This window comes from Pseudonaja textilis, chromosome 4 (assembly GCF_049901715.1).
Source record: "Pseudonaja textilis isolate UNSWEBS1 chromosome 4, rPseTex1.2, whole genome shotgun sequence".
NCBI lineage: Eukaryota > Metazoa > Chordata > Lepidosauria > Squamata > Elapidae > Pseudonaja > Pseudonaja textilis.
The window spans coordinates 91,064,918-91,077,335 of NC_141993.1; the positions used below are offsets into that span (position 1 = coordinate 91,064,918).

The following is a 12,418-nucleotide window of genomic DNA, read 5'->3' on the forward strand; positions in this document are numbered from 1 at the left end:
GAAGGGGAAGGAAGGAAAGGAGGAGGAGGAGAACGACTGTGGGGTCTTTGGTGCTCGCTGAACTTGGTGGTTTTCTTCCAAACATTTCATTACCAAACTAAGTAACGTCATCCGTGCTACTAAGGGGGTTTGCTCTCATTGATATTCGACTGGCTTGCCCTGTCAGTGTCGCTGGAAATGCTCGAGCGGTTGGCCTTAGATCGCGCTGCTTGCACTCGGGTCAAGTGCGAGTGTGTGCATCCTGCGTAGGAAACTGACTCACAAAGGCACGGAACAATCCTCCGGAGCCGCCAGAAGGAAGCCGGGAGAGAACGGCGGCGCAGCCCAGCAAGGGGAAAGGCCACTCAGGCCCAGTAAAAACCTACAGAGGCGGTCGGTCAAACCCGAACATTTATTAGAGAGTTAAGAACAACAGCCAACAAGAAGTGGGTTCCTAACGAACGGGCCGGGATCAAACGAGCAGCTGCCGTCCAGATGTTGCTTGGTATCCTCCGGGAGGAGCGGCGCAGGGAGACGTGGCCCAGGGGCCCAACTCCCAAATCCGGGGAGGGGAACAACCGTGCACCCACCTGGGCTCGGGGCCGGGCCTGATGGGGCTTCCCTCGTTCAGCCCCCCCTCCCGGGGAGCAGATTCTGGACAGCGCGGGGCACGCGAGAAAAGAGAGAGAGAGAGAGAGAGAGAGAGAGACACTTTCGGTAAAATGTTGGGCGCGAAGACCAGCCGTCCACAGAGATCGGTGGCTTTTTTTCGCGGTGGGACAGGACATGCGCAAAAGGCGAAATGTTATTGACATGGTAGGGGTGGTGGCTGACCCTCCACGGCACTTTACAAATAGTTTTGTGAGGGGGTGGGGTTGGAATGGACCAGGAGCCAACGAGCTCCATTGAGCAAAAACGGAGCCCAACGTGTCCGTTTGAGGCTGTTTAGTGCAACGGATGGGCCGCCCCCCCGCCAAAGGACCGACGACGACGATCGGCGAAACTCTCCACTGAATCGGGGGACGGAAGAGCTCAACCGCTTCCCCGCGCCGCCCCCCTTTTCACCTCCATGCGCCTGTAGCTCTGACTCCCGTAGCAGGACGTTGCAAAAGGAAGCAGGAAAAAAAGAGAGAGGCAGCTTTCACTTTGGGGAGGTTGGGGGGGGGGTCCACACACACACACAGGAAGAGCGGGGAGTGTGCAATCCAGGTGTGAGTCCCTTGGGGAAACCCCAACGCAACCTTTCGCTTTGCATCACCTCTCCGCGTCCTCTCTTGAGGACTAGAAGCCTAGGAAGGCTGAGAGATGACGCTCTCTCTCTCTCTCTCCCTCTAGGTGTGAGGAGGGGCATTTGTGGAGCTTCTTCCTTCCTCCCCACCCCCACCGCCCCGGTTTGGCCACTTTAAGGGGCCTCTGCTCCCTGCAGGCCAAGGGCCCAGCCGACAGGAAGAAGCGGAGATGGCGATGACGACGTAAGGATGAAAAGCGGGGCGAGAAAGAGAGGTTCCCCTTCTCTTCTGTCCTTCCATCCCGAACTGTCTCTGAATTTGATGCTTTCGGCTATCGGCTAAAATAAAATGTTAGGTTTTAAAAGAAGGGACAACCCCCCCAACCGTTTCCCTTCCATCCCACCGAAGGGGCGAGAAATAACCAAAGGGAGAGAGAGAGAGAAAGAAAGAGAGAGAGAGAGAGAGAGAGAGAGAGAGAGAGAGAAAAAGGAAAAAGCTACGGCGGAGGTTGGGGAGGGGAAGAGAAGATGTCTCTGGCGGTGCGGCCATCTCAGCTCTTGGATTTGGCGAGCCAGGCAGGAGTTCTCAGGGTCTCCCCCCCCCGAGTGGCTCGTGGCTTCGGTAAGCCCCGCCCCCATGCTGCCGACTCCTGGGCTTCTTGCTCAGTCCTCCTCATCCTCGCTGATGTCGTAGCTGGCCGTCGACTTGTTCCGGGGGAGGCCGGCAGGAGACAGCGGGGGCGTCCGGGCGGTGAAAGGCCAGCGGAAGGAGGGCGAGGGCGAGCGGTCGTGCGTGGGGCTGCTGCTGGGGCTTTGCTTGGGGCTGATGGCCTGCAGCATGCGGCCCTTCCCTTCTTTCAGCATGTGCTTCTGGACAAGGCGGGGGAGAAGAGGAAGAAAGAACGCCATTTAACACAAAGGAGTCCACTTTCGAACGGTTTACAGGAGCCCTCCAGTTATGACCGTTGTGTTAAATGTTATGTTTTCCCGACAAAGAAATAAAGGGAGACTAGTATGGATCTACTTTGGGGGGGCAAACTCAATTTCATTGAGGGCCACATCAGGGTTTTGTTTGACCTATGTGTGTGTGTGTGTGTGTGCGTGTGGCCAGCTCGATGCCACTCATTTTAGAGGGGCACCTATGGTGGCCAAGTGCTAAGGCAGGACCACCCTCAGACCCTCCCCCCTCCCTCATTATAATCTTCCTTCCTTCCCATTCCCTTCCCCCCTCCTTTCTCTTTCCTTTTCTCCTTTCCCTTTCTTTCCTTCCTTCCTTCCTTTTCCTTTCTCCTTCCTTCCCCACTTCCCTTCTTTATCTTTTGTCTTTCCTCTTCCCCTTCTTTCTTTCCTATCCCTTCTTGCATGCTCAATTGGCAAAAGGGAGAAACTCCCTCTCATTATAATCTTCCTTCCTTCCTTCCTTCCTTCCCATTCCTTCCTCCTTCTTTTCCCTTTCTTTCCTTCCTTCCTTCCTTCCTTCCTTCCTTCCTTCCTTCCTTCCTTCCTTCCCTTCCATTCCCTTCCTCCCTCCTTTCCCTTTCTTTCCTTCCTTCCTTCCTTCTCCTTCCTTCCCCTCTTTCCTTTTCTTTCCTTGCCCTCTTCCCCTCTTCCCTTCTTCATCTTTTGTCTTTCCTCTTCCCCTTCTTCCTTTCCTATCCCTTCTTGCATGCTCAATTGGCAAAAGGAGAAACTCCCTCTCATTATAATCTTCCTTCCTTCCTTCCTTCCTTCCCATTCCCTTCCTCCTTCTTTTCCCTTTCTTTCCTTCCTTCCTTCCTTCCTTCCTTCCTTCCTTCCTTCCTTCCTTCCTTCCTTCCTTCCTTCCTTCCTTCCCATTCCTTCCTCCCTCCTTTCCCTTTCTTTCCTTCCTTCCTTCCTTCTCCTTCCTTCCCCTCTTTCCTTTTCTTTCCTTGCCCTCTTCCCCTCTTCCCTTCTTCATCTTTTGTCTTTCCTCTTCCCCTTCTTCCTTTCCTATCCCTTCCTGCATGCTCAATTGGCAAAAGGGAGAAACTCCCTCTCATTATAATCTTTCTTTCCTTCCTTCCTTCCTTCCTTCCTTCCTTCCTTCCTTCCTTCCTTCCTTCCTTCCTTCCTTCCTTCCTTCCTTCCTTCCTTCCTTCCTTCCCATTCCTTCCTCCTTCCTTTCCTTTCCTTCCTTCTCCTCTTCCCTTCTTTTTCCTTTCTTGCTCTCTTCCCCTTTTCCTTTTCTTTCTTGTGTCTTTCCTCTTCCCCTTCCTTCTTTCCTGCCCCTTCCTGCGTGCTCAACTGGCAAAAGGAGTAAACCTTCCTCCCTTTGGTTTGGCCTTTAGTGTGTTTTGCTAGCCCTCTGCCAACCGAGTTTTGCCTGCAGAGGCACCCTGGGCCAGATCTAAGCCCTCCCCGCCCCCGGTTGGATCCAGGTCCCCGGGCCTCAAGTTTGACACCCATGACCCGGATGAACGAGAATCCCCAGAGGGCATTCAACTTATTTTTCCAGGAAGGAGCAAAATGGACAAAACAGTCGTTAAGTGTGAAGAACAGGAGTAAGTCTCCCTTTTTTTTTTCCCCCTGTGCCTTCGGATGGCCACGCAATGAACAGTTGTAAGTCGAGGACTACTTAATACAGCTAAACACAGGCAGGATGAGAGCAAAGTCACAAACAGGAACGGTAGCCGGGACTTACACACACACACACACACACACAAACACACGGACACACAAGTTACCAAGGCGCCTTCGGGGCCGAACATCTCCAAGAAGTTCCCGATGAATTCCCGCGATTTCTCTTCCCACTTCTGAATGAGGTCGATGCTTTTTTCTTCCACTTTCTGGACGAATTCTTTCGATTTCTCCTCCACGTCCTTCACCCTCTTCTTCACCTTGTCCACCCTCTCTTGCAAGTGGTACTTCTTCTCCTGCGAAAGACAAAAGGGGGTTCCAAAGGATTACCGGGAAGTGGAGGGGGGGGGATCATCAGCTGAGCTACCCCTTCGTTGGGGGTAGGAAGGATTCTGCTGCATGAAGTGGCCACTTTCTCCCTAGGGAGGGCTTCCTTCCTTCCCTCCCCTCCCCCCCTTCCTTCCTTCCTTCCTTCCTTCCTTTCTTCCTCCCCCTTCCCTTCTGAATCATAGAATAAAAAAACCCTCCAGTGATGAAGCACCCACAACTTCTGGTGGCAAGTTGTTCCACTGGTTAATTCTTCTCACTGACAGAAAATTTCTCCTTAGTGCTAGATTCAACTCCCTCTGAATCTAGATTCAATCTCCCTCGCTCCACCTATTACCTTTCCTTCCTTCCTTCCCTCCTTCCTCTTTCCCTTTCCTTTCCTCCTTCCTTCCTTCCTTCCCATTCCTCCCTCCTTTCTCTTCCTTCCTTTCCTTTTCATTTCCCTCTTTCCCCCTTCCTTCCTCCTCCTTCCTCTTTCCCTTCCTTTCCTCCTTCTTTCCTTCCTTCCCCTCCCTCCCTCCTTTCTCTTCCTCCTTCCTTTCCTTTTCATTTCCTCTTTCCCTTCCTTTCCTCCCTTCCTTCTCCTCCCTTCCCCTTCTTCCTCTTTTTCCCTTCCTCTTCCTTCCTTTCCTTCCTCCTTCCTTCCTTCCTTCCCCTCCTCCCTCCTTTCTCTTCCTCCTTCCTTTCCTTTTCATTTCCTCTTTCCCCTTCCTTCCCTCCTTCCTCTTTCCCTTCCTTTCCTCCTTCTTTCCTTCCTTCCCTCCTCCCTCCTTTCTCTTCCTCCTTCCTTTCCTTTTCATTTCCTCTTTCCCTTCCTTTCCTCCCTCCTTCCTCTTTCCCTTCCTTTCCTCCTTCCTTCCTTCCTTCCCTTCCTTTTCTCTTTTTCCTTTTCATTTCCTCTTTCCCCTTCCTCCCTTCCTCCTTCCTCTTTCCTTCCTTTCCTCCTTCTTTCCTTCCTTCCCTCCCTCCCTCCTTTCTCTTCCTCCTTCCTTTCCTTTTCATTTCCTTCTTTCCCTTCCTTTCCTCCCTCCCTCCTTCCCTCCTTCCTCTTTCCCTTCCTTTCCTCCTTCTTCTTTCCTTCCTTCCCCTCCTCCCTCCTTTCTCTTCCTCCTCCTTTCCTTTTCATTTCCTCTTTCCCCTTCCTTCCCTCCTTCCTCTTTCCTTCCTTTCCTCCTTCTTTCCTTCCTTCCCTCCCTCCCTCCTTTCTTTCCTTCCTTTCCTTTTCATTTCCTCTTCCTTCCTTTCCTCCCTCCCTTCCTTCCCTCCTTCCTTCCCTCCACCCTCCTTTCTCTTCCCCTTCCTTTCCTTTTCATTTCCTCTTTCCCCTTCCTTCCCTCCTTCCTTTTCCTTCCTTCCTCCTTCCTTCCTTCCTTTCCCTCCTTTCTTTCCTTCCTTTCCTTTTCATTTCCTCTTTCCCCTTCCTTTCCTCCTTCCTCTTTCCCTTCCTTTCCTCCTTCTTTCCTTCCTTCCCTCCCTCCCTCCTTTCTCTTCCTCCTTCCTTTCCTTTTCATTTCCTCTTTTCCCTTCCTTTCCTCCCTCCCTTCCCTTCCCTCCTTTCTTCCTTCCCTTTCCTCCCTCCTTTCCCTTTCCTTTTCTCTCTCCCTCCCTTCCTTTCTTCCTTGAGGCATTTGGAGGTTTGCACCACTCAGGTGACCCTGAGGACGCAGACGAGCCTCCAAGTGGCCTCAACGACCCTCTAAAAAGGATGCAAATGACCAGCTTTGTCGGCAAGGAATATCAACCCTTCCATTCCCCACCATCCAGTCAGAACTGAAGAAGCTTCTTAGAGGAGAAGCGAAACATCTTCAAAAGAAAAAAAAACAAAAACAAAGTCCAGTGGCCTCTTGCAAAAAAACAAAAAACACCTTTGGGACGACAAGAATTACACAAATATCAAAGAAATGGTGGAATACACCTTTGGGACCATGAATGCAACAAAACCATATTTCTCTCTCACAACTTTTCAGTACCCCTTGAAAATCCTTTCTGTTTGTTTCCGTTTCCTTTTTTCCCCTTTTTTTTTTCCAAAAAACTGAGAGGGTGGAGGGGGGAATTGTGAACCTCCCTCTGGCCACCCGTGTGAGGCGAGACGCCCGTCCCGAACGCCCGCTAAAAACTCACGCTGCGTATACGCGATGAAATTGTAACCACCGACAGATAAAAGCATAAGCCTAATGACTACGATGATATGAGAATTATTGAAAGCTAAAAGAAAATAGGTTAAGGAGTGAATGGAAAGTTTACAAACAAGCCTGATGGAAAGTATTTGTGAGAGACTATAAAATATACGTCAAGGAGAGATATGATATGAACCGAAACGTGAAAAACGAATGTGTAAACTAAACTATGTCTGTACGGAGGTATGAAAACCTGGAATTGTGCTGTTCACTAAAAAGAGATGTTGTTTTTTTTCCTTAATGTGGAAAATGGAAATAATTTATTTATTTTTAATCAAAATAAAAAACTCACGTTGATGAAGCTGACGTTGAGCTCCTTGGCCGTGTAGCCCCTCTGCAGATTCCTCCGGGCGTAGACGTCGTAATCCCGGACGATGCGGGTGATGATATCCGAGGTGGAAATGCCCTCGGTCCTCTGGGTGGGGGCGAACATTCCTAGGGTGGCCCGAGGAGGGAAGGACAGGAGTCAAGAAGGGCACCCAACAAAGGCTCAAGATGGATACACGGTGAGGAGGAGGCCGGCTTCCCTACCCAGGGAGGATTTCGAAGAGGAATTCCCGCCAGCGTTTGGCAGAGCGAGCCATGCGCACGTAAACAGAGAGAAACCCCAATTCCCTTTGAGTACTGATGACGTTACACCACTGGGTCATGAAACAGGGGCAAGCAAATAACCCAGATCAGAGGGCACCATGGACCCTGGAGTCCTCCTCCTCCTCCTCTCCTCTTTCTGCTTCCTCCTCCTCTTTTCCACAAACACACCACTCTCTTCCAGCACTGATGATGTTCCCTAGTTGGGTCATGAAACGCCTGCAAGGAAGCCACCAAACTGAGAGGGCACCAAAGACGCCCCAGTCGTTGTCCTCCTCTTCCTTCTCCTCCTCCTCCCTCTTCTCCACAAACCCCTCCCCCTTCTAGCACTGATGATGTTACCTAGTTGGGTCATGAAACGCCTGCAAGAAAAGCAGGCACCCCAGTCCTTCTTCTCCTCCTCTTCCTCCTCCTCTTTTCCACAAACACACTCCTCCTCCTCCTCCATCTTCTCAACAACCCCCCCATCCCTTCTAGCACTGATGATGTTACCTAGTTGGGTCGTGAAACGTCTGCAAGAAAACCACCCAGCTCAGAGAACACCAAGGACCTCGCTGTCATCTTCCTCCTCCTCCTCCTCCTTCTCCTCCCCCTCTTCTCCACAAACCCCTCTTCCCTTCTAGCACTGATGATGTTACATAGTTGGGTTATGAAAGGTCTGCAAGAAAACCACCCAGCTCAGAGAGCCCCCAAGGACCCCACAGTCCTCCTTCCTCTTCTCCTCTTCCTCCTTCCTCCTCCTCTTTTCCACAAACACACTACTCTCTTCCAGCACTGAGGACGTTATCGAGTTGGGTCATGAAAACGCCCGCAAGGAAGCTACCAAGCTCGGAGAGTACCGAGAACTCCTGTAGTTCTCCCTCCTCTTCTTTTCCTCCTTCTCCTCTTTAGACTTTGCAAATCCCTCTTCCCTTCTAGTACGGACGATGTTCCTTAGTTGGGTAGTAAAACTGGAAAATAGGCCCTAGGATGATTTTTTTCAGGATGCTCGTAATATAAGCCCTACCCCCCAAAAAATAAGCCCCCGCTAAGATTGACTAAAAAGATACCCCTTTGGTCTTTTGAGCTGTCAGGAAAAGGGAGTAGGGGGAAACAGTGCATTCCTTAAATGCCTTAGATAATCGTCTTGGCAGCCCAAAGCTGTCGGCGTGCAGGAATATTACTGGAGAGCCTGTTTGATGACTCTTGGCTATGGATGTGTCCCATTGGAGAATACACATCCAGGGGGTGGATGGAAGACCAGGGTCAAGGGGGAAATGAATGATATATTTTAGTGTCAGCTGCACCCAGCTAACGCCGACATGGCCGCTCCTAATAAATCAATTTCCTTTTCTCCGAGGGATCCGGCTAGAGACTTATGATTTGAATGGGGGTGGATTTGTTGGAGCCCTGACACCTGATTCGGCAGGTGAGCTCCAGGAAAGTTCAGCCCAGGGGCAGGTTGAGCCCAGAAGCTCATCGGATTCTCGGATCCTCGGGCAGAAGCCCGAGCGGTTCGTTCAGCCAGAGCTGCCGAGTTACGGAGTAGAGGAGGTCGGAGACCCGGAGGAATTTCCACAGGGAAGCAACGCACCTGCTTCTTTTATGTGTTTGTAGACGTCGTCGCTGCCGGCTGAGGAATAGGGGATGTCGTCGTGGGCGACAAAATCGATCTGGAGGAAGGAAAAGATTAGTGGGAGAAGAGGTGGAGCGTGGGGGGCGGGGAGCCGGAAGGTTACCAGCATTAGAGACCTTGCTATCCTGGAAGGAAGGAAGGAAAGAAGGAAAAGAAAGAAGGAAGGAAAAGAAATTGAGAAGGGAGGGAGAGAGGAAGAAAGATTGAAGGAAGATGAATGGAAGGAAAGAAAGGAGGGAACTGGGAGGGAGGAGATGATGAAAAGAAAGAAGGAAGGAAGGCAACTGAGACGGAAAGAGGGAAGGGGAGAGGAAGGAAGAGGATGAAAAGATGGAAGGAAAGAAGGAAGGAAAAGAACTGAGAAGGAAGGAAGTGGGAGGAAGATGATGGAAAAGAAATTGAGAAGGGAGGGAGGGAGGGAGGAAGAAAGAAAGACTGAAGGAAGATGGGAGGAAAGAAAGGAGGGAAGTGGGAGGGAGGAGATGATGAAAAGAAAGGAGGACGGAAGGAAACTGAGACGGAAAGAGGGAAGGGGAGAGGAAGGAAGAGGATGAAAAGATGGAAGGAAAGAAGGAAGGAAAAGAACTGAGAAGGAAGGAAGTGGGAGGAAGATGATGGAAAGGAAGAAGGAAGGAAGGAAGAGAATTGAGAAGGAAGGAGGGAAGTGGGAGGGAGGGAGGAGATGAAAAGAAGGAAGGAAAATGAAAAGGAAGGGAGGGAGAAAGGAATATTGAAGGAAGGAAAGAAAGAAGGAGGGAAATGGGAGGAAGGGAGATGATGAAAAGAAAGAAAGAAGGAAATTGAGAAGGAAAGAGGGAAGGGGGAGAGGAGAGGAGAGGAGAGGAAGATGATGAAAAGACAGAATGAAGGAGATGATGAAAAGGAAAGAAGGAAGGAAAAGAACTGAGAAGGAGGGAAGTGGGAGGGAGGGAGGAGATGAAAAGAAGGAAAATAAATTGAGAAGGGAGGGAGGGAGAGGAAGGAAAGAGGGAGGGAGAAAGGAAGATTGAAGGAAGGTGGATGGAAGGAATGAAAGAAAGGAGGGAAGTGGGAGGGAGGAGATGATGAAAAGAAAATACAGAGGGAAGGAAAAGAAACTGAGAGGAAGGAAGGAAAGGAGAAAAGAGGTGAGAAGTAAGGAAGGGGAGAGGGAGGGAGGAAAGCAGGAAGGAAGATGAAAAGGAAGGAAGGAAAGAAGCCACCAAAGTTCTTAACTTGCGACCAATGTCTGGACTTCTTTGGTAACCCCCTCCCCCCTCCCACCTGGGACAAGTGGAAAGGCCCCCCAGGTCCATTCCCGCCGAGGGTCCTTTCTCCTCTCCCCCCCTCCCCCCCGCTTACCCTGTGCTCCGCCAAGAACTCCGGGCTGAGCGTCCAGGGGGCGTTCCTCACCACCTCATCCACGTAACGGCAGTGCTGCACGGCGTCGTAGCGCTCGGCTTCGTTCATGACCGTGAAGCCCTTTAAGTTGTGCGTCAGCTCGTCACTGCAGACTGCAAGATTCGGGCCTTTCTTGAGACCCATTCCTTCCCCACTCCGATCCTTCCAAGATTCCCACCATCATCCCCAATGCCTGAAGCCTCCCCACCCGAGGTCTCCTTCCCTCGTCTCCTTGTCGGCCAGCAGCCGGGCGTTCCTCGTCTGGGGCTCCTTCCCAGGTGCCCAAATTCGTCTCGGTGCCTCTCTTACCTCCGACAATGAGGTAGGTGTTGGGGAAGAGGCTCTTGGCCTGCATGAGCGCCCGAGCGTGTCCCGAGTGGAAGAGGTCAAAAATCCCGTCGGCGTAAACCCTGACGGGCCTGTCCACTAAAAACAAGAGAAACAAAGATAACAAGAACGTACAATTACTTATTGGAAGCGGAACTAGAAGAAGAAATAGTGAAGGGACCAATGATCGTCTCGGCAAAAACAAATGTAGGTCATAATATAAAATTAGAAGACTGGGAGAAAAAAATGTGGACCGATAACCGTAAATTGACACCGTCAACAGCATTTAAAGAAAATCAGTACAAAATGTTTTATAGAGCCCCAGCAAGACTGGCTAAACTATATCTGAATATAATATCAGAATGTTGGAAGTCAGCAGTGGGATTCAAAATTTTTTAGTACTGGTTCTGTGGGCGTGGCTGGGTGGGCGTGTCAGGGGAAGGATACTGTAAAATCTCCACTCAGAGGTGGTATTTTCCTGTTCTCCAAACTACTCAAAATATCCGCTCCCGGTTCTGCTGAACTGGTCAGAACCTGCTGAATACTCACCTCGGTTGGAAGTGCAAACATAAAGAAAGGAACATTTTTCCATAGCTGGTGGCAATGCCCAGAAGTTAAAAAAAAAATATTGGATGAGGATACATAAAAGGGCTATTAGAAATTACGGAATACCAATTAGAATTTAAACCGGAAATGTTTTTTATTAGGAATAATTAAAGGGGAAAATTAGCAAGTCTATCCGATACATCGCTATACATATTATAACGGCGGTGAGGATAGCTTTCGCACAGGGATGGAAAAAAGAAAAGATACCATCCGAAGTGAACCTGATACACAAAAAAACGAATGGACTGTGCGGAAATGGATAAATTCACAGCGGAATTAAAAGGCAAGGATGAATCGGTTTGGGATAGATCAGGGGTCTCAAACACAATTTACCCGGGGGCCGCTGGAGGCAGAGGCTGGGGGAGGCTGGGCCGCATAATATTATACTTTATATTTATATTATACACTAATATTATACTTTCATATCACGGTGGGGGCCACAGGATATCGTCCTAAGGGCCGCAATTGGCCCGCGGGCCGCGAGAATGAGACCTCTGGGATAGATGATACAAAGGGGTAGAATATAGAAATAAGAATTGATGTATAGGTATAAAAGGAAATATGTGTATTGCTAACGACACAAGGGGTCTTCCTCTGAATGCCCAGCCGGACTGTGCTCTTTCCTCGGTTTCCTCCACGGCCACTGGGGCCACACTCCGACTCCCTGTCAGCTGTTTGGCCTCCAAGTCAGATTCCGACAGGGGCACGACAGTAACTTTGAAAAGTCACTCAGTGAATTGTTGTAAGACGAGGGCACCTTCAGCCTTCCTCTCCTACGATTTCCCTAAGCGTAGGAGACAGCTAGCTGTCAGGAAGCAGCCCGGGCCGTTTGGCAAAAGCAGCCCCAAGGGCCCCTCTGAACTTACTCACACCGCAAGTCAGCCAGAAATATTTTTGGGTCGGGAGTGAAACTTATAGTCTGGAAGTGTGAGTGACAGATACCAGGGAAGGATGCCGCTTGGATGCAGTCACTGCCAGCTTTTGGCCCTTGGGAAAAAAAAACAACAACCCCCCAAGCAGAACCTAAATAACAGGCATATATATCACACGAGGTGTAACAGGCATACAAAAGAAGAGAATATTTGTGGCTGTGGGGTCTGTGGGGTTCTCTGAGCTGGGGGACTTCTTTGCAGGTATTTCATGGCCCAACGAGGGAACATCACCAGTGCTAGAAGGGAGGGAGGAGGGAGGAGGGAGGGAGGGAGGGAGGGAGGGAGGAGGAGGAGGAGGAGGAGGAGGAGGAGGAGGAGGAGGAGGAGGAGGAGGAGGAGGAGGAGGAGGAGGAAAGAAAGGACTGTGAGGTCCTTGGGTCTCTGAATTTGGTTTTCCTGCAAATGTTTCATGACCCAACTAGGGAACATCATCAGTGCTGGAAGAGAGTGAGATTTAGGAGGAGGAGGAGGAGGAGGAGGAGGAGGAGGAGGACTGTGAGGTCCTTGGGTCTCTGAATTTGGTTTTCCTGCAAATGTTTCATGACCCAACTAGGGAACATCATCAGTGCTGGAAGAGAGTGAGATTTACGAGGAGGAGGAGAAGGAGAAGGAGGAAGAGGAGAAGGACTGTGAGGTCCTTGGGTCTCTGAATTTGGTTTTC

The 12,418-nt window shown here is 50.4% G+C and overlaps 1 protein-coding gene across 3 annotated transcripts in view; it reads right to left on the reverse strand.

The window, feature by feature from the left end:
• Positions 1–372: 372 nt before the first annotated feature.
• The window catches only part of LOC113450483 (phosphate cytidylyltransferase 1A, choline), a 39,114-nt gene continuing 27,068 nt past the window's right edge, over positions 373–12,418 (reverse strand). For all 3 annotated transcript variants that reach the window (XM_087933726.1, XM_026721677.2, XM_087933725.1), the window contains 6 exons: positions 10,202–10,318; positions 9,854–10,005; positions 8,471–8,549; positions 6,602–6,744; positions 3,913–4,101; positions 373–2,077 (listed from right to left, as the gene is read on the reverse strand). In XM_087933726.1, the coding sequence (XP_087789852.1) occupies positions 1,871–2,077; positions 3,913–4,101; positions 6,602–6,744; positions 8,471–8,549; positions 9,854–10,005; positions 10,202–10,318 (887 nt within the window). In that variant the 3' untranslated portion in view covers positions 373–1,870. The remainder of the gene's footprint in view (positions 2,078–3,912; positions 4,102–6,601; positions 6,745–8,470; positions 8,550–9,853; positions 10,006–10,201; positions 10,319–12,418) is intronic.